Source organism: Leptodactylus fuscus, chromosome 5 (assembly GCF_031893055.1).
Source record: "Leptodactylus fuscus isolate aLepFus1 chromosome 5, aLepFus1.hap2, whole genome shotgun sequence".
Lineage (NCBI taxonomy): Eukaryota > Metazoa > Chordata > Amphibia > Anura > Leptodactylidae > Leptodactylus > Leptodactylus fuscus.
The window spans coordinates 94,617,235-94,644,794 of NC_134269.1; the positions used below are offsets into that span (position 1 = coordinate 94,617,235).

Genomic DNA, 27,560 nt, shown 5'->3' on the forward strand with positions numbered 1-27,560 from the left:
AGGAATAGGCTATTATTCTCCAACCTTTAGATGTCTTCTCCGCACCACCATTTGGTAGAAATGCGGGTTTTCTTTGGTATGCAAATGAGTTCACTCGCAGCACTGGTGGCGTCCGCAAAGCTGTGAGAGAACCCTCCAGTAACGCCTTTATCTTTGCCTGAAACGGCCTCTCCCTGAGTCTTCTTCCATCCTGGGTTTCAGTGTTCTAGGCCTCAGGCAGAGCTGTCTGCGCATGGCCGCTTACTCAGTAATCTGGTGTAAGCAGCCATTTTCTTGTGGCCTGGGTATGCACATTCAGCTCTACCAAGGCCTAGAAGATTGAAACCCAGGCCGGAAGATGATACAGGGAGAAGGCGTTCCAGAAGAGAGAGTTCTCTTGCAGTATTAGGGACGCCCCCAGTGCTGCAAGAGAACTCATTTGCATACCGAAGGAAACCCGTATTTCTACCGAATGGCGGCGCAAAGAAGACATCTAAAGGTAGGAGAAGAATAGCCTTTCTTAAGGCTGTTCCTACGTGTTGGGGAGAAAAAAAGGGTATCCAATGATAGGATCCCTTTAACCATAGTAGACAGAGTGTGCATTATCCTGAACTGTCCTTCTCTTTGCAGATCTTTCATTAGACATTCCCAGTCAATTCCGTAACAAACGTAAGAACCAAGAAAATGGACCAATCTGCAATCTCAAAGGTATAGATTGCTACAGATTTGCAATTAATTCTTAAGAAATTCTAAATATTTCAGCATTTCAGTGGCAATCCTTTTTTTTTTTTTTTTTTTTTTTTTTTTTTTTACTTTGCTGAGCAATATTGTTTGATATTGTTCTGCTCTGCACAGAACCAATTATGACAACTATAGGAGTTTATAACTTACAGTAACAACATCCTGACATGTTATTCCAGGGCACTCATTGACAAAAAACCCCAAAAAAACGCACCAAGCAGTTTTTAGAATTGAATGAAATTAATGGAATGATATGTGTAAGTGATTACAGGATTAGAGTGAAATGTTTATTAGGGAAAACTGTACAATTGAGTGGAGGCACTAGTATCCTGTTAGGCCACTTAATAAGATGTAGTTGGGCATTAGTGCACAGATGTTGCATCTGGGCCTGAAGATCCTGCAGATCCGAAGGTTACCAAAGCTGGCATCCCCATAGGAAGTATTGTAATCTGGAAAAAAACATTCCTATTGAAACCTTGGCTGTATGTGGGTGAACATTATCCTGTTGAAAAATGCCAGTTGGAAGCCCTGCCATGAGAAGCAACACGTGGCCACAGGATGACCTCTTGGTGACCCTCATATCACTACTAATGGTGACCAATTGCCATAGCTCCCTAGATCATCACACCTGCATTTGTAATGGCAAGGACATAATTTAAGTAACACCACAAGGCCTCCATACGCTAACCAACTGTCATCAAATCCCAAAAATGACCAGATTTTGTTGCTAAAGATAAGGTTCCAGTCCATACCAGCCCAAGATTCTCCTTCATGACTGCTCCACAAATGAAGGTGATGGTGGGGGGTTAGCTGTCAATGGCAGGGCACTTGATGGCCGCAATGACAAGTCGGAATGGCCTATATGGTAGGCAATTCATCAACTGGTTTCTCTGTCTAATGAGCTTTAAACTGGGTAAAATGTGTTTGAGTGCACTGCACAGGCATGTCTACCAGTATTTGATCTCTCATCAAGAGGTACACTACCCAAAAGTAGCTTCTGAGAATCTTTTCTTTGGTTAGTGGAGGAACACATTTACACCCTTTTGTGGCAAGACACCGTGTCTACTCAGACCACATCTGAAATCATTACATAGCTGCCTGAGACATAACTGCATACTAAATTTGACAGCAATACAGTATTTCTATCGGGGGTTATGCCAAGTAATGTATTTAATTTTAGTTTCATTATTGGAAATATGCATGTAGAAGAGAAATAATATCCTCTTTACATTTTATGACTATAATAATTTGTTCTTCAAAAATTTGCCTACAGCTTTTATACACACAAACCCAAAACCCTATGTAGTCCTGAAAGCATGTTTTTTATTTTTTTTTTCTCCTCTCATTTGTGCTAATTTACCAAATGTAGCAAAAAGTTGGACAGCTGGTATAATGTATGTATACAGTGTTTACCATTGTTACAGTTCTGTGGAAGAGCTGAGGAAAACAAGTGGCAGATTTTCAATCACAACAGTTTATTGATTTTTCATTTTGGGTACGGTACCTTGGGACAACATTTTTTGGGGAATGTTGATCTTTTGCTTTTTTTGTGACTTGCAGATATTTATGTCATCTTATCTCTTTCATTTAAGACTGCCTTCGCAGCTTCACAGACCTTGAAGAGTTGGATGAAACTGAGCTTTACATGTGCCTGAAATGTAAAAAGAAACAGAAATCCACCAAAAAGTTTTGGATTCAAAAACTGCCAAAGGTTAGAATGTGACCTTCATATGATGATAGACAAATGTTCTTCTATAGTACTCGGCATTCAAAGAAGAGGACCATTATACATGTGGCAAATGAGGTCTAAAACCAGCCATGGTTTCTGAGCTTTTATTGCCATTTGATCTGGAATTAAAGGGGTACTCCCACGTCGCATACTCACCCGTCTTCGATCCTCTAAAATCTTCTGTCTTCCGGCTTTGTTTCGTCATTGGTGGGCGGGGTCACATATGCAAAGCCAAGCGGCGAGATGCCGCCGGCCCTGCGTGCGCGCTCATACACCAGTCTACCCTTCACGATGCAAATACAGACCCGACACCCTGCGGGTCTGTATTCGCATTGTGAAGGTTAGACTGGTGTATGAGCTTGCACGCAGGGCCGGTGGAATCTCGACGCTTGGCTTTGCATATGTGACCCCGGAGCGGAGCGGAACAGCATCGCTTCTGCCGCTGCTGTCTTCATGCAGGGCAGAAGCATAGCGATGTGCCTGTGCCGGCGTCTAACAGTCCCCAGCGTCCGCCTATTACAGCGGATGCCGGGGAGTTAGACGCCGGCACAGGTGAAGCCAGCAACATCGCTATGCTTCTGCCCTGCATGAAGACAGCAGCGACAGAAGCGATGCTGTTATTCCGCTCCCCCGCCCCGGAATAGCAGCATCGCTTCTGCCGCTGCTGGCTTCATGCAGGGCAGAAGCATAGAGATGTTGCTGACTTCACCTGTGCTGGCGTCTAGCCCTGTATTGGCGGCCCCTTCCCCCAAAGGGTAAACTACCCCCCCCCCCCCCCCCCCCCTCCAGGCTGACACATCACTTGACTCAGGAGCAGCTAGGTCAGGGCTGTGGCCACAAAAAAATGAATAAAGTGAGATGGTGGACAAACAAAGCAGTTTTGCTGAAGCAATGTATTTAGGAAAAGTCTTAGATTCACATTAATAAGCAGTATAGATAGGATCCTAGTGATGGGACAACCCTTTTAAGTAACTAAAGTTTTGGACCTTTTTTTGATTTTCTGACAGTATTTGTGTCATTAATACATTCTGTAATATACTTTATTAACACAATGTGTGTGAAGGCCTGCATTTTTTATCTGGAAGTCATACAGGTAGAAGTAAATCCTTAGTGTAATATGGAATATGAGAATCTCCTCTTTCATATGACAGCAGAAGTTTCTATGTTTTACAATACCTGAGATATAGTGATTTGAAGTGACCTTTCCCCCCTCCCTTATTTTTCTCTTCACTTCATCCAGCCCCGTACTCCATACACAATGAGAAAATGAGAAGCAACGGAAAGAGTGAAAAAATGTCAGATTTTTAACAGAAATGAGCTAAAATCTGTCAAATTGTATTACAAAATGTATTAATGACACAAATACTGCCTGAAAATCAAAAGGCTGAAAGTTTAGTTATGCTTAAAAGGGGTTGTCCATGATTTTTATTTTGTTTTTATGGCCTATTCTTAGGATTAGGATCTGATCAAGGGGCTGACTATTCACTGTTTGGGGGGGGGGGGGGTCCAGTCTATGTATTATAAAGTGTACGAAGCTGGAAGCACATGGCTAAGTATAGTGACTTGCTGCACTGACTGGTACATACTTTCAAAAGGAAAATGGGTTATTTATTTATTTAAATAACAAACAAGTCTTGTCATTTTTGCCATTACATTGAGGTCTTTAGTTCATGTCAAACGTAAGTATAGTACTGGTGTAAACTAGGGCCTCCTATGTTCCCTACAAAGAATGATCCATGGCTACTAGTATATTCACACATGGTGGATTCATTGAGCAAATATAAGAAAAATTCAGTTCCATATTGTTTCTGCAGCAGCTACAAGGATTTGTGCAGGACCTATGAAGATGAATGGGACATTTGCAAAAATCTGCTGCATGTGAATATACCCTTATGATTTTTATGGGACCACTCCGCTACCATACAAATTATGCCAGTTCTATTCTTTTGATTCTTATCTATGCATTACCATGTAGGTAGGCTTTATAGATAATAAAAATGCCAGTTAATTCAATATATTGTTCAGTGTTTTATTTTTTTAGTTTACATCTGCTCCACTATTACATGTGGTGACAAAAAATACAAACCTCGAACTAGTGGATATGGGTCTATGAATGCACGTACTGAATGTGCCAAGGGCATAAAAGTAAAAATGGTTGCCTTATAAAAACTACATGTGTTTTAATGACCTAGAGGATCTGGTTTGTTTTGTTAAACTTGCACCACTTGTGCTTTATCTCAGCTGTTCCCATACTAGACAGCTGATATTCAGTGCAGCTGCTGTCTGAGACCATAGACCTTTATCACTATTTAAATACAGAAATAACATACGAACAGCCTTTTGCACACCAGTGATTGTGTTTCCTCAGGGAAGAGTTGCCCAAAACCCAGTTCTGTTAAAGAAGTGGGATATAAGAGGTCAAGATCCCTCTTAACCCCTTCCCCTTAACCCGTAATAGTACAGCGCTGCCGGGAAGGACTTCCCGCAAACCACCGTAGTACTACGGCGGCTGCATGGTGCGCACACAGAACCTGTGTGCGCACCATGCCCTGCGAGTGTCAGCCATATGTTACGGCTGACCATGCCCTGTAACACCCGCAGTCGGAACCGGGTCCGATCGCGGGTGTTAACCCCTGAGATGCCGGCGGTCAAACATGACTGCCAGCATCTCAGGGGTTTCGGTATATAATGGCCCCGATCGGCACCCCCCGCGACGATTTCGGGGGTGTCGGTGTTGTTAATGGGTCTGCCCTCCACATACCTGGTTGATCCTGCCAAAAAGGAAGCTGTCAGCCCCGTGCGTCTACACAGACTTCCTGTACACTGCAATACACGTGTATTGCAGCGTACATCTAGTTAAGCAGAGATCAGAAGATCAGTGCTTCAATCCCCCATGGGGACAGAAAAAAAAAGTTAGAAAAAAGTAAAAATAAAAAAGTTTAAGTTTAAAATAAATTAGAAATAAAGCCCCAAAAATCCCTTTTTCCCCATATAAAATGTTTTATGTAAAATAAAGAAAAATAGTAAAAAACATTACATATTTGGTATCACCGCGTCTGTAATAACCTGAACAATAAAATTAAAACATTATTTAACCCAAACGGCGAACATCATAAAATAAAAAGTAGAAAACCGCACAAAATAATGATTATTCACCACCTTTGCCTTGCAAAATGTTCAATAAAAAGTAACCAACTGGTCAGATGAAAACTAAAATGGTACCAATAAAAAGCAGAGGTCTTCCCGCAAAAAATAAGCCCTCAACCAGCTCTGTCTAGCGAAAAATAAAAATGTTATGCCTTTCAGAAGATGGCGATGCAAAAATAATTGATTTTTTTTCCCCTAAATTGAATGTTATTCTACACAAATAGCAACGCATTAAAAAATAATATAAATGAGGTATCGCCGTAACCGTACCGACCCGCAGAATAAAGGTAACATGTTACTTATGCTGTATGTTGCACGGGAAAAAAAAATGCTAAAAAGCAATGCTAGAATTGGTTTCCTTTTACATCCCACCCACAAAGAGTTAATAAAATGTAGTCAATAAGGTACAGGCCCCAAAATGGTGGCATTGAGAAGCACATCTAATACCGCAAACACCAAGCCCTCATATGGCCACATTGCCAGAAAATAAAAATAAAAATCTAGCTTGTACAATGTGAAGACAAAAACCCCAAAAGTCGCCAAATCATTAGGACATAAGTGGCTGCGACTAGAAGGAAATGTATAAACTGTGCGAGCATTTTAAGGGGACACCCCATATTTAGAGCTTATGAGAGATAATACACCAGCGCTGATCCCCCAGAATGTCCCTTTTCCCCGTCCGTGTCATAATAGCTAGTGGGAAAATAGAATGGGATTTGGTGTACCCAATTTACTCTGCACAGCTTACATATTCACTTCGGGGTTGCTAATGCTCACTACATCACTTGATAAATTCTTTGAGGGGTGCGGTTTTCAAAACGGGGTCACTTTCTAGAGGTTTCCACTGTTTTGACTCCTCAAGGGCTTTGTAAATGCGACATGGTTCCTGAAACTGATCACAGCCAGATCTGCCCTCTAAAAGCTCCTTGGCGCGCCTTCCCTTCTGCGTCTCGCTGTGCGTCCATATATTAGTATACACCCACAAGTGGGGTACTATGGTAGTCGGGAGAACTTGCCTAACAAATTGTGGGATGCGTTTTCTCCTTTAACCCCTTGTGAATGTGCAAATTCTAGGGCTAAACGAAACTATTAGTAAAATAAAATCAAATGTGTAAATTTCACCTCCATTTTGTCTTAATTCCTGTTAAGCACTTATAGGGTTAAAATTATTAGACGGTTGTGTGAGGAGCGGATGAGGGCAGAGCGGAGTAGGAGGTCGTTGGAGGATCTGAGGTTACGTGTGGTATATGTTGTTTTGACTTATTTAAGGGGTGCAGTTTTGAAAATGGGGTGATTTATGGGGGGTTTTAATACAAGGGTCTTTCAAAACCCCTTCATAACTGGATTAGTCCCTTAAAAAATGGATTTTGGAAATTCTTGAAAATTTTGAATATTGTTGTTTCACTTGTAAATCTTATAATGTCCATAAAAAATAAAAGGGTGACTAAAGTTTGATGCCGACATAAAGCAGAGATCTGGGACATGAGATTACAGTGCATTAATGTTTATGGGGTCCTCCCAACTCTTGCTGGGTTTTCAGAGTCAGTACACCCCTTTACTTTGCCTGTGATCGTACATCTCATGCTGCCTTATATGTCTCTAGGTGCTTTGCTTACATTTGAAAAGATTCCATTGGACTGCTTACCTTAGGAACAAGGTGGACACATATGTAGAGTTTCCATTGCGAGGATTGGACATGAAGTGCTTTTTACTGGAGGTAATGTATCTTATGGAGGGCTGGCGATTTGACCTAAATCAAAATAATAATTGAACATTTTACCTCAATTACTGATTATTTTAGGTCACTCCCCTTGTATAGGCCACTGAATTTTGGTTTTGGTTATTCACATACCAGTAATCTGATTGGATAGCTTTCTGTGAGTGACATGTCCTTTAGCCATCGGCAATGAGAGACAGAATGACATGGATGTAAAATAATTGAAATAATCCAGGTGATCAACTTCATATCTATTACCTGAGCCAACTCTACGTTTGTTATTTTTTGATTAATTGGCCAGCCCTAAGGTTTTATCATCTTGTCTAGTCTTACTATACACTTAGAAAAATTCAGCTGAAACTGCAGCTAAATGTGCAGTGTAAGGCTAAGGCCCCACGTTGCAGAAACACAGCTTTTTTTTTTTTTTTTTTGAGCCAAAGCCAAGAATGGCTACAAAAGGGAAATGTGTAGGAAGTTCTTATACGTCTCCCTTTTGCTCAATCCACTCCTGGCTTTGGCTCAAAAAATCACAATATCTGCAACAAAAAAAGCTGCATTTCTGCAACGTGGGGCTTTAGCCTCAAGAAGGTTTTTAGTAATTTTTTATTTTATTTTTTTCCCAGCCAGAAAATATGGGCCCAGAAAGCTGCCTTTATGATCTAGCAGCTGTTGTTGTTCATCATGGTTCAGGGTGAGTACATAGTAAGCACTTGTTTATCCTTGTGTTATCAATGGCAGTTGTCAGTGCACGCTTGTTATGTCGATATTCGTATTCTGGCACCTGCTTCATTTTCAATAAGACTAAGACATTATATTCATTGGGATATCTGCAAAACACACTGAAAAGTATTAAAAAAAACTAGTTTTTAACACTGAAAAGTATAATAATAAAACTAGTTTTTAGAACTGCCTAAGGCTCCACTCAGATCACTTTTTTTGTGTCTATCTGATCTCTTGCTCACAGATGGAAATAATGTGCAAAATTGGATCCATTTCTGTTTTTTTAGGTTTTTGGGGTGTTTATGTTTGAACGAACACACAAGTCATTCAGAATAAAAGGAAAGAATTGTAACCATTCTTACCATTGACATCTGTTTAAATGGATGATCATCTCCTTGCATCCGTTTAATGGATGTGCTAAAGGGGCTCAAAAACGTGATCTGAATGAAGTCTTAAAGGGACAATACCATCTGACATTTATGATGTATCCAAAGGGAATAGTATAAAGATCTGATAGATGTTTGATGTGGTAGTCTGAAGTTACAGAAACATTTATGTAGGCTGGTGCTACTCGTGTCCGTAACTCCCATATGAATAAATGGGGATTACAGAAACTGCATAACACAGAATGCTAGCTTCTGGGGTTATGAAAATGGCACAGTACAGCTCACTTACTTCTTTTCATACCTCTGGAGCTGGTGGCTGGGACTGGAAAACTCCTTTAGGCTGGGGCCCCACAGGACAAAACGCAGTGGGAAAAACCACAGTGTATTACAGTCAGGGCAAATTGGATGGGATTCTAGCAAATCCCATGCCCGTTTTGTGGTAAAAACTGCGGTGCGGACACGTCGCGACTTCCAAAACTGTTGAGATTTTGGAAGTTGCAACATATCAGTTATAGCTACGGAAACACCAGCGTTTTCCCCATAGGTATAATTGAAACAAAAAGTCCAAAGAGGAAATCTCTGCAAACTTTGTCTAAATCTCTGCAGGAAGAACCTCTCTGCGTTGCCGCTGCATTGCTTTTTTGCGGTAGGACGTCTCATGGGGACTTAGTATTAGGCTATTGTTTGCAGATGCTCGCTTTCTAAACTGACTGGTTCAAAACACAGAATTATTTAAAACATTTTTTTATGTGAAAGTTATTCACAGTTTATGCATCAGCAGGATGCTTTTTCATATTTTTCATGAGGAAGGGGCAGCGTTAACGCCCCGAAACGCTTCGCCAGACGTTTTTTGTATCTTTACTCTGCCATCAATCAAGGCTTATGGAATTTTATGGAACGTGATATGTTCTTTCACAAATAAAAGCTACGTTTTATTGAAGAAATTTTGATGCTGGATTATTCAATTTTGGACGGTTACAGTGCAGATATGTAACGGGGAGAAAATGCTACTTTGTGCCTATTCAGTCGCTTACACCCTTATCTACCAATAAATAAATCTTTGTGTAACAAAGTTTTTTTTTTTTTGTTTTTTTTTTCCCTGTAATGAAAAGTTGTATTTACCTTTTATTTTAACTTGTTTTTGGACAGTGTTGGCTCTGGTCACTACACAGCCTATGCAGCCCATGAAGGACGCTGGTTTCATTTCAATGACAGTACTGTAACCCTTACAGAAGAGGAGACCGTGATGAAAGCAAAGGCTTATATCTTGTTTTATGTGGAGCGCCCAGTTCAAGCCACTCCAGAAAAACTTTGAATACCTCTTTAATTTCCTCAGACTTCACACATGCCCATCCCCCACTGATACTTGATTGGAAAAAATGTTTGTTTTTAATTCATGCACTTTCACAGCTCTTTGGCTGTCATTGATGGAATAAGCTGTACTGACAGAACTTGATTGACCCCCTGTGCTGCCAAAGAGGCCTGCAGTTCTCCCGTTACCGTGTAGATGTCCTCTAAAACAATGATGTAAGAGGCAATCACTATATGCACAGACATTTCAGATAGGTAAAAGTATGAAATATTCAGTGTAATCATATCAAGCTTGCAGAGGTTTTCAGTAAAGTTCCAAATCTTATCTGCCTTCCTTGCTGGTCTTAAGCAAGTCCCCAGAAGTTTCCTTTTGGGGAAAACTTTACATCAGTCCTCTTAAAATGACTTAAAGGAAGCCTGTCGCCAGATCCCATCAAGCCACTCCAGCCTCACATATAGGTTACTGCTTGATTCAGGTGACTCCACCTATCTATATGTGGAGCTGGGGTTGATCTACTGGGTTCTGGTGGCAGACTCGCTTTTAATAAATGCCTGGTGACCCTATAATTAATGTTTAATATATTATTGGTTTGTGAGCTTTGTCACCTGCAGACTCCTATTCTTACAAAATCATGTGGTTGCTGCAGAGTAGTCTGACTTGGTCATGTGTACCTTCTTCTTATAAGCATCCTGACAGCTGTGAGGGGAGGTCCGGACTACAAAACTTCACTCAAGAAGCTGAAGCTCAGAAACTAATAAAACATGACACAGATCTATTTATTTGGGATAAAATTGAATCTAAGTATTGTACTAATATAAAGCATCAATGATGTGAAGCTAATCCAGTATGTATACAGTGTTCCTCAGTGGTCAGCAGACTTTCAGCTGCTTCAGCCACAGCTCTTTGACTTGCTAGTTGTTTATGTAGAACACTGTGAAGTGGGATAACACAGTCCTGCCTAGTTTCTGGATAATTCTGTCAGCTTCTGCAGATTACATTGGTTGATCTGCTTAGCAGGGGCTTAAAGGGGTTGTCCAGCCAAAATGTTTATATTTTAAATAGAACAGGGGAGGTGGGGGAAAAAAACAAACAAAAAAACCCCCTCATATTCTTCTTTCCCCAGTGCAGCCTGGTCCTGCCCTATCACACATCACCGCCAAGGCCAATCAGTGACCTCAGCGGAGGACACGTGATGTCACTACCTGTGATGTCCTGGGGTCTCTGATTTGCCTCTGTGATCAGCGGTTTGTCTGTTTTTTGTTTTTTTTTCTTCTTCCTGGACAACCTCTTTAAGTAATGATTCCAGAGGTGCCTTTCGTTTGAGGTGCCTGAACCATAGATCTGATCCTTAATGGAAGCGTTCTCTGTTCCTCTATTATCTTGCCCTGTGGATGTCTTTATACACATTCATTTGAATGATTTATTCTTTAAAATGGCGTCCATTTCAGTCTGTTTTAAAGTACCATCACATTCCTTTTATTGAGCTTTTCAATTATAGATGGTATATTGTTTAATTGAAGAATCATGCTGTTTTTGTTCAGCAGTCAATATAAAACTTCCTACTGCAATGTCCCTGTCTCTGGTCTTATTGCCTTATACTAATGTGTTTTTGTTTTTTCCGCGGCCTCCTTTTGTGTTAGTGGCTGTTCAGTGGGATTGTCTGACATTCTATTGTATACGGCGGGTGCACCCCTGTGAGATTGGCGCTTCTCGAAGTGGCAGTGTTTTTCAAATGTGTGCGCTTAGAGAAGAGCCAAAATAAATGTCTATTTGCTGAGTTGCCAACCTAATTTATTTATTTTCTAGATAACTTTAAAAAAAAAATCACCAACATCTAAGGTTTTTTTTTTTTTGAACAACTTGAAAAAACATAATAAAGCATAATCCTACTTACGCTGGGTTCACGCCTGCGTTCATGTCTCCGTTCTATGGTTTCCGTCTTCTGCATGGCAGAAGACGGAAACCATAGACCGGGTCCGGCCGTGAGCGGTGGTGAACGTTTTAGGCTCTCCACCGCGAAACCGGATTTTTTTATCCGGACACAGAGTACTGCATGTCCGACTCTGTGTCCAGATTATAAAACCCGGTTTCGCAGCGGAGAGCGCAAAACGCTCACTGCCGCGCACGGCCGGACAGCTTTCTCACCCATTCAAATGAATTGGTGAGAAAGTCTCCTGCAGACTCCCGTCTCCTGCATCTGTTTTATGCAGGAAATGGAAACCTGCAATAAGGACAGTGAACACAGATGTGAACGAGCCCTTAATATGTCACAGACTACACTAGAAGTTGGCAGGCAACCCTGGCAGTCAGCTATGAAGTAGGTTTATTAAAATGGTCTCTTAGTTACCTATAGCAACCAATCACAGTGTAGCTTTCTTTTGTACTCTGCTAATGAAAAATGATAATGAAAGCTGCATTGTGATTTGTTGCTGTGGGCAACTAAGATAGGTTTACTTTTAGACCAGTTTAAGAAATCTGCTCTGTTTTCTCTGCACAACAAGTGTGTTTTCACACAGGACATATTTGTTGCATACATTTTACTCAGTCATATTCATCTGAAACTTTATTTTAACATTTTAAATCTTCTGCAACTAAAAATGATCCTAAACTAGGAAACTGAAATATGTAAAAACAAGTTCTGAATCTTTAAGGTATACTCTTGGTTATAAAACAACTTTGCAAAAATGAATAGTCCATGTAAAAGTAAGAAACTTTGTCATATATCTTAGGCTCCGTTCCCACAGAGTAACGTACCGCTCATTCTGACACGTAAACATTAGAGATGAGCGAACACTAAAATGTTCGAGGTTCGAAATTCGATTCGAACAGCCGCTCACTGTTCGAGTGTTCGAATGGGTTTCGAACCCCATTATAGTCTATGGGGAACATAAAATCGTTAAGGGGGAAACCCAAATCCGTCTCTGGAGGGTCACCAAGTCCACTATGACACCCCAGGAAATGATACCAACACCCTGGAATGACACTGGGACAGCAGGGGAAGCATGTCTGGGGGCATAAAAGTCACTTTATTTCATGGAAATCCCTGTCAGTTTGCGATTTTCGCAAGCTAACTTTTCCCCATAGAAATGCATTGGCCAGTGCTGATTGGCCAGAGTACGGAACTCGACCAATCAGCGCTGGCTCTGCTGGAGGAGGCGGAGTCTAAGATCGCTCCACACCAGTCTCCATTCAGGTCCGACCTTAGACTCCGCCTCCTCCGGCAGAGCCAGCGCTGATTGGCCGAAGGCTGGCCAATGCATTCCTATGCGAATGCAGAGACTTAGCAGTGCTGAGTCATTTTTGCTCAACTACACATCTGATGCACACTCGGCACTGCTACATCAGATGTAGCAATCTGATGTAGCAGAGCCGAGGGTGCACTAGAACCCCTGTGCAAACTCAGTTCACGCTAATAGAATGCATTGGCCAGCGCTGATTGGCCAATGCATTCTATTAGCCCGATGAAGTAGAGCTGAATGTGTGTGTTAAGCACACACATTCAGCACTGCTTCATCACGCCAATACAATGCATTAGCCAGTGCTGATTGGCCAGAGTACGGAATTCGGCCAATCAGCGCTGGCTCTGCTGGAGGAGGCGGAGTCTAAGGTCGGACCTGAATGGAGACTGGTGTGGAGCGATCTTAGACTCAGCCTCCTCCAGCAGAGCCAGCGCTGATTGGCCGAATTCCGTACTCTGGCCAATCAGCGCTGGCCAATGCATTCTATTAGCCCGATGAAGTAGAGCTGAATGTGTGTGCTAAGCACACACATTCAGCACTGCTTCATCACGCCAATACAATGCATTAGCCAGTGCTGATTGGCCAGAGTACGGAATTCGGCCAATCAGCGCTGGCTCTGCTGGAGGAGGCGGAGTCTAAGGTCGGACCTGAATGGAGACTGGTGTGGAGCGATTTTAGACTCCGCCTCCTCCAGCAGAGCCAGCGCTGATTGGCCGAATTCCGTACTCTGGCCAATCAGCGCTGGCCAATGCATTCTATTAGCCCGATGAAGTAGAGCTGAATGTGTGTGCTAAGCACACACATTCAGCACTGCTTCATCACGCCAATACAATGCATTAGCCAGTGCTGATTGGCCAGAGTACGGAATTCGGCCAATCAGCGCTGGCTCTGCTGGAGGAGGCGGAGTCTAAGGTCGGACCTGAATGGAGACTGGTGTGGAGCGATTTTAGACTCCGCCTCCTCCAGCAGAGCCAGCGCTGATTGGCCGAATTCCGTACTCTGGCCAATCAGCGCTGGCCAATGCATTCTATTAGCCCGATGAAGTAGAGCTGAATGTGTGTGCTTAGCACACACATTCAGCTCTACTTCATCGGGCTAATAGAATGCATTGGCCAATCAGCGCTGGCCAATGCATTCTATTAGCTTGATGAAGCAGAGTGTGCACAAGGGTTCAAGCGCACCCTCGGCTCTGATGTAGCAGAGCCGAGGGTGCGCTTGAACCCTTGTGCAGCCTCAGCTCTGCTACATCAGAGCCGAGGGTGCGCTTGAACCCTTGTGCACACTCTGCTTCATCAAGCTAATAGAATGCATTGGCCAGCACTGATTGGCCAGAGTACGGAATTCGGCCAATCAGCGCTGGCCAATGCATCCCTATGGGAAAAAGTTTAGCTCACAAAAATCACAATTACACACCCGATAGAGCCCCAAAAAGTTATTTTTAATAACATTCCCCCCTAAATAAAGGTTATCCCTAGCTATCCCTGCCTGTACAGCTATCCCTGTCTCATAGTCACAAAGTTCACATTCTCATATGACCCGGATTTGAAATCCACTATTCGTCTAAAATGGAGGTCACCTGATTTCGGCAGCCAATGACTTTTTCCAATTTTTTTCAATGCCCCCAGTGTCGTAGTTCCTGTCCCACCTCCCCTGCGCTGTTATTGGTGCAGAAAAGGCGCCAGGGAAGGTGGGAGGGGAATCGAATTTTGGCGCACTTTACCACGCGGTGTTCGATTCGATTCGAACATGGCGAACACCCTGATATCCGATCGAACATGTGTTCGATAGAACACTGTTCGCTCATCTCTAGTAAACATGTGTCAGTGAGGTGCTTCAAAACAGATCCCATGGACTTCAATGGACGCCGGCTTATGCGTGCTACCCATTGAACTCAATGTGAGGCTTTTTTTTTAACCTATCGCTTTCAATGTGGTACGTGCGTATCACATTGAAAGCAATAGGGAAAAAGCAAGTCGGCGCCCACGGAAGTCAATGGGATCTGTTTTGAAGCACCTCACTCTGACATGTGTTTACGTGTCAGAATGACACGTTACTCCGTGGGAACAGAGCCTAATATAGGAAATATGTTTCCTTTTTCCATTTATCTTCTGGAGATACTTTTTACATATTAGTCTATGGCGAGGGGAGAAAGAGGCTGCTGGAATAGACCCTACATGGAGGAAAATGGTGAGGAATTTGGTGTGGAATTTCAGCACTGAAAAAAAAGCCTCCTATTGAAGTCAATGGGAAGCTTTTTTTTTTTTTTCTTTCCAGCGCTGAAATCCCACACCATTTTCCTCCGTGTGAATGGACCCTAAGGGTGCCTTCACACAGAGTAATGCTCTGCATTTTGCTACATTTTACACGTGTAAAAATACACATGTAAAATGTAGTAAGCCATTGAGTTCAATGTTTTTTTTATCGTATAACTCGTATCTTTTTGCGCGTGCAAAAAGACGCGTGTTAAAAAAAAAAAAAGCCATTGAACTCAATGGCTAACTACATTTTACATGTGTAAAATGGACAAAAAGCATGGAGCGTAACTCCATGTGAAGGCACCCTAAGTCTACCATTGCACAGAATAAGGGAAGAAATCAATTATCAGCCTCCCCCTCCTCTTCTCCATAGTTATATTTGTGAGGTGAAGAGTCTTATGTAAACAAACGCCTTGGGTGAAGATGATGAAGAGGAGAGAAGCCTAATAAGTTGTATAAGGAAACAAGATTTCCTTAAGTAATAAGGAAATAATGCTGTAATATATCTTATCATGCTATTTCCCATATGTTCTTCCCTCTGCTACACTGACTGTCACTCTGATAAGTTATGTGACCCGAATTATATCCTTACACATCTCTAGAAAGGGGAGGGGAGGGGAGGGGGGGGGGATTGACAACAAGCAGAAATCGGCAAGAAGATAAAACACTTGTCAATATTTAGTGTCAAAAATACAGAATAGGTGCAAATTATACCCGTATACCTCCAAACATCCAATGCAGCATTCCATGATTTCTTATGTATAATTTCAAATATTCCTCAGTAGTCCTACAGAGCAAAGGCCTCAAGCACATATATAGGAGCTACAGATATAGCAAACTCTAACAACATTTGGCACAGCACATAAACACTGTTGAGGGCTATTGGGTTCAATGATAAGGTATCATGTTGTAACAGGTTATCAGTATGAGTTAAAGGGGTTGTTTAGGATTTATTTTTTTCGTGACCTATCCTTGTGCCAGAAATAGCTTTCCTAACGCCCATACTATACACAGAATGAAGCCAAGGGGACCTGAGCTGCTGTGTTGGCAACCCATCATTATACAGGGAGTGGAACCAACTGCTTCTAGCTCTGTGCTGTGTATAATACGGGCTTTGGAAATGGCCCTGTACGGTTGATCAGTTGGCCCAACCAATCTTTTTTTATTTTTTTTATTTTATATCCTTTTATTCTTGCGCTATGGCATCGATTATACAGGTACTCTATATGTAGGTAACAATATATAGAAGACCAGGCCTTGCAATAAAACGTTTTGACAACACAAAAATAGACAAGAAAAATACTATCATGTAGTGATAATGTGATGTTTGTATAGTTTTCTGGAAAAAATGGAACCTATAATATATAGCTGTCTAGTTCAATAAGTTATCTACCCCAGTATGTTAAATGGAACCTATAATATATAGCTGTCTAGTTCAATAAGTTATCTACCCCAGTATGTTCTGTCAGTGAAAGCTGAGCTTGTCTGTGCAGGTTGAGACATATCTAAACATGTAACACACTCAGTGGCAGTTCAGTCTGATTTCCGCACTGAAAGGGACAGGATGGCAAGTGCAGTAAAGTGCGGTTCTACAAGGAAACTGAATTAAATTACAAAATGGAGAAGAAACCTAAAGAAATCCGTGAAAGGATGATTGCTGTATATGGTGATGATGCACCTTTCTAATAACAAGTAAAGATGTAGACTAAGCAGTTTAAATGGGGGACACCAATTGAAGATGACCCTCGTTCAGGTCGACCTGTTGAAGCACGTTCAGAGCAGATGTGCTATAAAGTGGAGGCCATGAGTTTGGAAGATTGTCTGGTCATAGTCCATATTAGAGCTTATGACTTAGGCTTTGCATTTACCATAATTTCAATTATCATTCATTATGTCAAAGACCAGTTCCCTGTGAGTTACTGTAGCCAGCAATTTAGGCATGCTTAGAGAAATGAGTCCATGCAATGGAAGCAGAAGGGGTCACAAACTCCAAAGAAATTCTGTGTGTAGCAGTTAGCTGGAAAGGTCATCGCAATTGGTTTTTGGGATACAGAATGTATTTTATTAACAGAATTCATTCCACACAAGACAACAATTACTGCAAACACCTATTCTTCACCAATGAAGGCATTATGTGAGGCAAGCAAGAGAGACTGTGGCAAGTTGTCGACAGATGAATTGCTGCTTCACGACATTGCACCAGCTCACAATTATCACAAATCACAAGCTGCTATCAGGGAATGCGGCTTCATGCAACTTAACCATCCACCCTACAGTCCAGACCTGGCTCTAAGTGATTACTTTCTCTTAAGTAATCTGAAGAAATTTCTACATGAGCAATGATTTCCTGACGATAATGCAAAGACACAGTAACAAGGTTCCTGCCAGAGTATGAAGTCTCCTCCTATTCTAATCACTGGCAGCGAACTGGAATAAGTGTGAAGATAAGTCAAGAAGGATTACATTGAAAAGTAGAAAGTCCAATTTTCTTCAAAAATAGTGTTTTCATATTCAGGTACTTATTGAACATTCCTTGTACCTGTTCAGACTGCAGTTAGGAAATATTCAGTCTGAACATCACATCTTAATGGACTTAGAAATCAACAATTTCACTTACCCTAAATATTGTCTCTTTCCTGAGTGACCATGAAAAAGGAGAAGCAAGAAACTGCTCTAAAGAAGGGTTTGATACAGAATGGCAAAGAACATCTTTTCTAAATGGATTTGCAGAAGTGCCAGGACATATTTCACATTCTGCTGTTACTTATCAGACTAGATTTCAGGTTCTTGGATGTTCGGACAATTGAGACGGGCGAGTCTGTGCAGTCTTAAGCTAGTCATGCATATTAGATAGCATTTGGCCGGATCACTGGATCTGTAAAGGAGATTGTGCTGTAACCTGCAAATGTCTCCTGTGTGCACCGAAATTCTCTGTCACTATATCATTTTTCTTTACCTGACATATACATAGAAGAATACATTGATTGATCTGACAAACCAATTTTCTAAGAAAACAGAAATTCCATTTCTCAGACTTGTTTAAAGAAGCAGTATCTGAGTCTATATATAACCTAGTAACAGCTGTGGTCCTTGCTCCCTGCCATATATGTCCTTAGTAGGTCTGAGTACACAACAGGAAAGATCCAGCATTGTCTTTGTCTTTACAGACTTTTCCATGCAGGGGGTGACATGAAAAGTTCTGTGAATTATTACTTAACTTTAGTAACTAATCTGGACTGCAGTGACCGGACCCTAAAGACTGGGATAACCTGGGAGCCCACAAAGGTATTCATAGCTACAAGTCTGTGTGTTTTCTATTGATGTTTTAAGGGTACAAACTAACTATTATCTAACAAAATAGTGTAGAGCAAGTTTAACATGATTTACTTGTATTTATAGCCTATGTATTCCATGTCCACTCCTGTTTATTGATACCTTAGGGCTAAGATAGAAATCACAATGATGTCTGTGACTGTATATGTAAGTTATGTTTAGTGTGATGAAACCAAGAAATGTATAGAACAATTGGATAATGTAAATTGTGTTTTTGCTTTTTTTTTTTTTTTTTTGCTTTAAATCAAAGGCCTGTCTCATACACTGACAAAATCATGTGGCCTTCACTGCAAAATTGCTTCACCTTTGGGTACAAATCTGTAGTATAAATTGACATGCTACAGAGATTTGTTTCTCATCAATTGATAGTAAAATCTGCACCAAAAACGTTGCATTTCCACAACATGAGGCATTGCCTTTGGTTTCTGATTTTTCTGCATTTTTATTTTTTTTTGAGCCAAAACCAGAAGTGGATTGAGCAGAAGGGAGAAGTACTTAGATATTTCTCATTCCTTTGGTAACCATTCTTGGCTTTGCCTCAAAAATAGTCTGCAAAATCTGCAACAAAAAAAAGCTGCGTTTCTGCAACGTGGCGCCTCCGCCTTAAGAGCTTTTTTTCCTTTTCCTGGGCTACAGGTCCATATCTCTGTACTTTCAAAGGACAGAAAAAAGGAAGAAATTTCTACTTTGACTCTGCCCATTTCTGCCTCCAGTTTAATGTCTTCATCTAGCTACCATCAGGTTTATGTCCCCAAAGCAGTTTCAATTCCCCCTCCTGTTGCCCCCACAATATTATGTCCCTATCCTGGTACCAATTAAACTTTAAAAATAAAAAAAAAAATAAAAAGACCCCAGGGTATAATGATAGCAGTGTTTGTTGGAGGTTGCAGGCCGCACCATCACTTACCGATCCCCACTCCTGCTCACAGCTGCCTCCGCTTTTCCTTCTGGCCACCAGGGGATCCCAGTGACATGATAGGGTGGGTATGCAGAAGGGGAAGCAGAGGTGGCCTTGAGCAGGAGTGGGGATCAGGAAATAAATAGGGCCCATTACCTGCTGGGGTTACTCCTGCAGGTAATGACCTATTAAAAAAAAAAATACAAATATATATATATATATATATATATATATACACACACACACACAGTACAGCCCAAAAGTTTGGACACACCTTCTCATTCGAAGTGTTTTCTGTATTTTCATGACTATGAAAATTGTAGATTCACACTGAAGGCATCAAAACTATGAATTAACACATGTGGAATTATATACTTAACAAAAAAAGTGTGAAACAACTGAAAATATGTCTTATATTCTAGGTTCTTCAAAGTAGTCACCTTTTGCTTTGATTCCTGCTTGGCATTCTTTTGATGAGCTTCAAGAGGTAGTCACCGGAAATGGTCTTGCAACAGTCTTGAAGGAGTGCCCAGAGATGCTTAGCACTTGTTTGCCCTTTTGCCTTCCCTCTGTGGTCCAGCTCACCCCAAACTATCTCAATTGGGTTCAGGTCTAGTGACTGGGAGGCCAGGTCATCTGGTGTAGCACCCCATCACGTTCCTTCTTGGTCAAATAGCTCTTACACAGCCTGGAGGTGTGTTTGGGGTCATTGTACTGTTGAAAAATAAATGATGGTCCAACTAAATGCAAACCGGATGAAATAGCATTCCACTAAATCCCCAACAGTGTCACCATCAAAGCACCCCCACACCATCACACCTCCTCCTCCATGCTTCACGGTGGGAACCAGGCATGTAGAGTCCATCCATTCACCTTTTCTGCGTCGCACAAAGACACGGTGGTTGGAAACAAAGATCTCAAATTTGGATTTATCAGACCAAAGCACAGATTTCCACTGGTCTAATGTCCGTTCCTTGTGTTCTTTAGCCCAAACAAGTCTCTTCTGCTTGTTGCCTGTCCTTAGCAGTGGTTTTCTAGCAGCTATTTTACCATGAAGGCCTGCTGCACAAAGTCTCCTCTTAACAGTTGTTGTAGAGATGTTTCTGCTGCTAGAACTCTGTGTGGCATTGACCTGGTCTCTAATCTGAGCTGCTGTTAACCTGCAATTTCTGAGGCTGGTGACTCAGATGAATTTATCCTCCGCAGCAGAGGTGACTCTTGGTCTTCCTTTCCTGGGGCGGTCTTCATGTGAGCCAGTTTCTTTGTAGCGCTTGATGGTTTTTGCAACTGCACTTGGGGACACTTTCAAAGTTTTCCCAATTTTTCAGACTGACTGACCTTCATTTCTTAAAGTAATGATGGCCACTCGTTTTTCTTTACATAGGGCTCGTTCACATCTGAGCCCGGTCTCCGTTCTGCAGGTTTCCGTTTCCTGCATAAAACAGAGCAGGATATGGAAACCTGCAGGACTCTCTCACCCATTCATTTGAATGGGTTAGAAAGCTGTCCGGCCGTGAGCGGCGGTGAGCATTTTATGCTCTCCGCCACGAAACCGGGTTTTTTAATCCGGACACAGAGTCGACTTGCAGTACTCTGTGTCCGGATTTAAAAAACCGGTTTCGCGGCGGAGAGCATAGAACGCTCACCGCCGCACCCGATCTGTGCTTTCTGTCTTCTTGCATGTAGAAGACGGAAAGCACAGAACAGAGGGCTGAACGCAGGTGTGAACCTAGCGTTAGCTGCTTTTTCTTGCTATAATACAAATTCTAAGGCTTGGTTCACACATCAGTATGCCATCCGTCCGTTAAAATTCAGTTTGAGACTAAAAACGGACTGATACACATACTGATTGTATACTGACACCTTTTTATGCTGATAGCAAACGCTGTTGTCCCCTAGAGGACAGATAAGGGGATTAAAAGTAGCAATTGTAAACAGAGTAGAGATAAGAACATATAATAAATGTCCCTATCTCTACTCTGTTTACAATTTTCTACTTTTAATCCCCTTATTTGTCCTGTAGGGGATGGACAGCTTTTGCTACCAGCATAAAAAGGTGTCAGTATACAATCAGTATGTGCATCAGTCCGTTTTTAGTCTCAAACTGAATTCAAACGGACGGATGGCATACTGATGTGTGAACCAAGCATAACAGTCTATTCAGTAGGACTATCAGCTGTGTATCCACCTGAATTCTGCACAACGCAACTGATGGACCCAACCCCATTTATAAGGCAACAAACCCCACTTATTAAACCTAACAGTGCACACCTGTGAAGTAAAAAAACCATTTCTGCTGACTACCTCTTGAAGCTCATCAAGAGAATGCCAAGAGTGTGCAAAGCAGGAATCAAAACAAAAGGTGGCTACTTTGAAGAACCTAGAATATAAGACTATATATTATATATATATATATATATATATATATATATATATATATATATATATATATATAGCTTCAGTAGTCTGCTGGGCCCCCTAAGGTCACAGGGCCTTACGCACCTGTACAGTAATAATGTGCAACACAGTAATAGTGCTGCCTTTTGTACTCAGTAGAATAATAGCAACCACGCACTATCATAATATTTGACAGTATAATTAAAATGGTGATTTTAGTAATGCCTCACATGGTATTAAAGCTAACCTCTGTGCCCCTACATAGTAATGATGCCCATATGAGCCTCACACAGTAATAATACCCACCATTATGCCCCTGCAAAGTAATAATGCTCCTCACTGCCCACTACACTGTAACAAATGAAAATGCCCGCCTTTGTGCCCCTTACAAGATAATAAAGGTGAGCATTTAATAATGCCCTTTTTGTCCCCCAAGCAGTGCACCCCTCTGTGACTCCATACAATAATAATGATCCACTTTGTTCCACACAATAGGCATTTCCTCATAGATTACAGTATCAACATTTACATTATAGTGCCCCCTATTAGCTAAGGTACCATTTTGTTATAGTCCCCCCCCCCCAATTAGTTCTGGTTCTCCCTTATTATAGTGCCCCTTACTAGTTCCTCCTTTTTATAGTGACCCCTCTAATATGTTACAGCACCCCTTTTTAGCTTTATGCCCCTCCGTTCTCCAGAAAATGTAAAAAAAAAACAAAAAAAAAAACTTATACCAACTTTACCTGTTCCTGTGACAACTGAGGCTGATGAAGACTAGTAGAACTGTGGATGAATGCTGGAAACTGACTCTATTGTTCTTATGGAGAGGCTATAGTTCTAGATAAATCGAGTACATATAAAACTTAAAGTTTATTAAGCATGTAAAAAAAACAAACAAAAAAAAACTGCTGAAGTCTACCCTGTTCCAGAAAAAGTTTGGCACAGGCTGCGCAATGTAATGATGACATCGTGCGACCTTTACCAAGACTTTGACATCATGTGCACTTTATTCTATAGCTTAAAGTATGACAGAGCATGGAGAATATATCTTTATTAGAGATGAGCGAGTCGCATTCAATCGAGTAGGTATTCAATCAAATAATCGAATATTGATGTGTACTCGAATCGAATTTTCGAATATTTCACTACTTGCTCATCTCTACTGTATAGTTTTTTTTTTAATGCCTACATTGTCCTAGTTCCTGTCCCACCTCCCCTGCATAGTTATTGGTGTAAAAAAAAAAAAAAAGCGCCAGGGAAGGTGGGAGGGGAATCAAATTTTTACTCCATTTACCGCGTGGTATTTGACCGAATACGAGTATATCGAATACTACTCGCTCATCTCTAATCTTTATACTCTGTAATAGTTTGACAGGATGGAGTCCTCCACTTCAGTTGAAAGTGGCGCTCCCATGATAGGAGGCACCAAGAGAAAGAGTGTCAAATTTATTAGACAGTGTGCAACTCTAAGCAGTTTGGCCTAAAAAACCACTACAATGCACACTTACTTCAAATGATCTTATGCGGTGGAAGTCAGGAAGGGGTTGAACTTTAGGTTCCACAAGTGCTTGATTGACGATTAGTGTTGAGCGAACAGCATTCATCGAATACCGAATACCTCGCTTCCATAGGAATGCGTGTTAGCGGCTGTCAAATATTCACTGCGCTTAACCCCTTGGTGTTCAGCTGCTTCCACGCATTCCAATGGGATAGAGGTATTAGACGAATAGTTTTGAATACTATTCGCTCAACACTATTGATGATGCAATGGCTTCCCAAATCATCACAGCAAAGGTTGGAGTGAAATGTTCACCACAAGGCCGACAAACTCCAATCTGACACATCCCAAACTGAATCTGAATTTGCCACTAAACATGATACAGTCCCAATCCATAGCAGTCAAGGTTTCTCGTTTATGAAACTGAAAGTGACAGTTGGTTGTCAATGGCAAAACATCTAACGGCTGCCATGACACTAAATTTCCTTCAGCTAAATGCCTAGAAATAGTCCAGGTAGAGACAGGGGTGAGTAATGGAGGTGCCTCCTGTGCAGTGGTGTAACTAGCAAAGACTAGGCCCCCCAGAAAACTTTTGACTTGCGTATAATGATAGCAGTGTTTGTTGGAGTTTATGGGCTGCGGCCTTACCAAGCCCCCTAATGTCCAGGGCCCTGTGGCAGCTGCTACCCCGGTATTTATGCCACTAGATGGTGGACAAGGAAACAGTTGATTAGCTGGCAAGTGTGAGCAACTCCCAAATAGCCACTCTACTGGTGGTCTGTATGGGCTGGCCAGAACCTGTCTTTAAGTGTGTAGTTGAGGTATGTCTCTCAAGAAGAAGTACACTACCCAAAAGTAGCTTCAGGTTTTTTGGTTTGTTTTTTTTTAAATAGGGCAATGGAAAGCACTTTTGTAGCAAGTCCCAATGGCTACAGGTGTGTTCTGAATATCTACATTAGAGCTGCATGCTAATTTTAATTGCAGTAACAAGTAGCACATTACTGTGTATACTAACAGCCTGAACACTAGAGGTTTTTACTTCTGCTTGACCCCAGCCTCAGACATAACTGCTTATTACATAGTAACTGTTTATTACATAAAGATCCCTTCAATGTAACTAAATGTCACTTTTTCTACAGCACCCGCTCAGCCTCCATTAACCAGGTGTAAGAGTGAAGTAAAAAGTCATCAGGAATAAAGAAGTGAAGATGCCGGTTCAAACAATGAACATTACAGATTTAAATCGTGAGTGTCTTCTGCATCTCTTCTCTTTCCTGGATAAAGACAGCAGAAAATACCTGTCACAAACCTGCCATAAGCTCCAGGCTGTTTTCAAGGAACCTTCGCTGTGGACCTTGCTGAATTTTAGCTCTCCTTCAGAGCTCACAAAAAAGAACTATATTTTGGGGCCTGCTTTAAAATCCCTGTCAATTTGCTGGTATTCAAGCAGGGTGAAAATCTGTAACATAGAGGACTGGGTGAAGACTGCTCTTCAAAAATCCATGTGCAGCCCCCATCTGAACATGGTCAGTGAATTCCTGCAAGAGGTTTGTAAAAGGTAATACAGTATATACAAGCACAGTGAATGGATTCTGAATACCGTTACCACAAAATTGTCCCATTCAATGGGTAACTTTTACCCTTAAGAACAGTTCTGTTTTTTTTTGTTATGAATTCACTAAGAATCCATAATAAAAAAAACAAACAAACAAAAAAAAAACCACAACTATTCATTTTAAACATGAGAATCTCATGAAAATAATCATGATAACTCTTACAGATGCAGAAGTGACTCAGAATGGAGATTCCGATGCAGATCTTAGGGCCCCTTCACACGGAGTAAACGCACGTGTATTTTGGCAAAATACACGTGTAAAAATCAGACTCCCATTGACTTCAATGGCATTTTTTTTTCACACGTGTAAAAAAAACCACGTCAAAATACACATGTAAAATGTCATTGAAGTCAATGGGAGTCTTATTTTTACACGTGTATTTTGCCAAAATACACACGCGTTTACGCAGTGTGAAGGCTCCCTTAATTCCATCCAGCACTTTTAACAGCAAATTGCTCTGAATCTGTAAGAGATGAGCGATTCTGATCTTTAAAATTAATCCAAGATCATCTTCATAATCTTAACAGATCTTGAGATCTAAATATCCTCAGATATGTTAACTTGTCTTTTTATATATGGTCTGCTGTGAAATCGCAAAAAACAAAAAAACAAAACAGACCCAACAACCATCAATATGTCCTGAACAAAAAAATGAGCCAAGACAAGCTAACAAAACAAACAAAAACAGGGTGGGATCTTAGCATGAGCAGTGGAAAAAAAAAGATTGAAAGGCATCATTTTTGACACATACCAGTTTTGGTTTTGTGAACGTGCTTAGGGTGCATGCACACTACGTAACGCCGGGCGTGTATGAGAGCCGTACACGCCGGCATTACGGCAGACTGCCGAACACTTTCCATTCACTTCAATGGGAGCGCTCGTAACAGCGGCGTTTACGAGCGCTCCCATTGAAGTGAATGGGAAGTGTTCGGCAGCCCTGCTGTAACGCCGGCGTGTACGGCTCTCATACACGCCCGGCGTTACGTAGTGTGCATGCACCCTTAGATTGTATATTTGTGTCTTAGCTTTTCAAGACGTTTTAGAACCAAAACCAGGAGTGGGTATAAAGCAAGAGCAAGCATCAATCTCTCCCTTATACCTTTCCTTCTTTTTGGATCAACTTATGGCTTTAGATCATATCACTGAAAAAAAAAGAAAACACTTAGGCTGGTTTTACACAACTGTATTGAATGTACGGTCCGCAAGTTGCTGATCAGCAACATAGACTCCGCAGATGTCCGTGTCCTGCCATACTCACCCATAGAGTTCTATGGGCGAGTCCGTGCAGTTCCGCAATTCACGGCCATTACGGACATGTCCTATAAATTGCAGACCACGGTTGCGGCCCGGCCACACCACAGATAAAATATCCGGTGGTTTAAGAGGCCACATTGAATATAATGTGTCCGCAATTGAAAACCCTCAATTGCGGACCATTTGCGGACTTACATTACGGCCGTGTAAGACCAGCCTAACTTTTCACTTTAGCTTTTTAGTGTAAGGATTCTAATATCAAATTATTTTTTCTTCATGCTCTTAGATGCCCGAATCTGCGGACATTGACTCTCTCTGGGTGTGCCCACATTGGCGATGAAAATCTAATCCAAGTCTTAAAACACTGTCCACTTCTTCAAAGCCTAAAGCTGGAGAATTGCTCTGGAGTGACAGACAGGACATTGTCAATGGTTCCCCATCTTTCTAAAAGACTTCATACCCTCCATGTAAACTTTTGCAGGAATATATCAAAGAAGGGCCTCTCCCAGTTCCAGCAGGGGTGCCCAGGGATCATCCTACAGGCAGACAGGAGTGCAGACATGATTGCCGACAGAATGCCTGATGATATCATTTCTCTTCAGCGAACGCCAAGAAAAATTATAGTGAGATAAGCCATGTTTTGTGCCATCAGCTTGGACACACTTTCTTTTCTACTACTATGGAAGGTGTTTTTATGAGGATTTAATATGGAAGCATCCCTAATACTACCAGAATCCTGCTGGTTAAACTTAAATCCGTGTAGAACCTCAGTGTTGTGTGCTGCTGCTTGTTTACATGGCAATATCTGAGGTGAGCTAGTACAGGAAATTTTCCAATAAAAGAAACCATTAGGCTCACTTCATACAAAAGAGGTTTAGGAGTAATGGCTATAACAGTAGGATATGCCATAAGTATCTGATATGTGTGTCCTGCCTCATCTATCTTGAGAACAGGGCTGCAAGCGAATGAGAGAAGACTGTGCAAGTCTGTCTGTCTGCTCTTATGGGACTTCTGAAATAGCCAAGACTGTCTGCTTGTTTGTTTTCAGAAGTGAAATACACTTATAGTAACTAGTTATTCAGTGAAAGCAACACATTAGCTCTGTCAGGGCTAGTTTTCCGCTGTGTGGATTTTTGGTGTGGCAAGCCGCTGTGGGATGCAGATGCAGTGCACTCCGCTCTTGATTAGGCCCGAATGAATGGGCCTAAACAGGAGTGTGTGTTTCGAGCCGCGGATGGCGTGGCTGATTCAGCCAAGGAATCCGCGGCAAGATAGGGCATGCCGCTTCTTTTTTCAGTTAGCTAGTGGAAAAAAAAAAAAAAAAACGGCTCCCATTGAA

General features: G+C 41.6%; 2 protein-coding genes and 1 long non-coding RNA gene across 3 annotated transcripts in view; 2 read left to right on the forward strand and 1 right to left on the reverse strand.

The window, feature by feature from the left end:
- The window catches only part of USP3 (ubiquitin specific peptidase 3), a 26,696-nt gene extending 15,405 nt beyond the window's left edge, over window positions 1-11,291 (forward strand). The window contains exons 11-15 of the mRNA XM_075273837.1: window positions 610-687; window positions 2,313-2,431; window positions 7,200-7,313; window positions 7,937-8,004; window positions 9,569-11,291. Coding sequence (XP_075129938.1) covers window positions 610-687; window positions 2,313-2,431; window positions 7,200-7,313; window positions 7,937-8,004; window positions 9,569-9,734 — 545 coding nt within the window. The 3' untranslated portion in view covers window positions 9,735-11,291. The remainder of the gene's footprint in view (window positions 1-609; window positions 688-2,312; window positions 2,432-7,199; window positions 7,314-7,936; window positions 8,005-9,568) is intronic.
- On the reverse strand, window positions 2,295-18,011 carry LOC142203289 (uncharacterized). The gene is made up of 3 exons (XR_012716104.1): window positions 17,843-18,011; window positions 7,242-7,346; window positions 2,295-2,371 (listed from the first exon to the last, which is right to left on the reverse strand). It is a non-coding gene; the product is annotated as an uncharacterized LOC142203289 (long non-coding RNA).
- A 325-nt stretch (window positions 18,012-18,336) lies between these two features.
- FBXL22 (F-box and leucine rich repeat protein 22) lies at window positions 18,337-27,551 on the forward strand. Its single transcript, XM_075273862.1, has 3 exons — window positions 18,337-18,510; window positions 24,491-24,909; window positions 26,508-27,551. Exons 2-3 carry the CDS (start codon window positions 24,560-24,562, stop codon window positions 26,851-26,853), a joined length of 696 nt encoding a protein of 231 aa, XP_075129963.1. The 5' UTR covers window positions 18,337-18,510; window positions 24,491-24,559; the 3' UTR covers window positions 26,854-27,551.
- Window positions 27,552-27,560: the final 9 nt, after the last annotated feature.

Bases quoted from the DNA above. Each gene is read 5' to 3' on its own strand.
- FBXL22 (XM_075273862.1), top strand. From the start codon at position 24,560: ATGCCGGTTCAAACAATGAACATTACAGATTTAAATCGTGAGTGTCTT. The intron at 24,910-26,507 runs GTAATACAGTAT...TCATGCTCTTAG, and splicing joins CTGCAAGAGGTTTGTAAAAG to ATGCCCGAATCTGCGGACAT.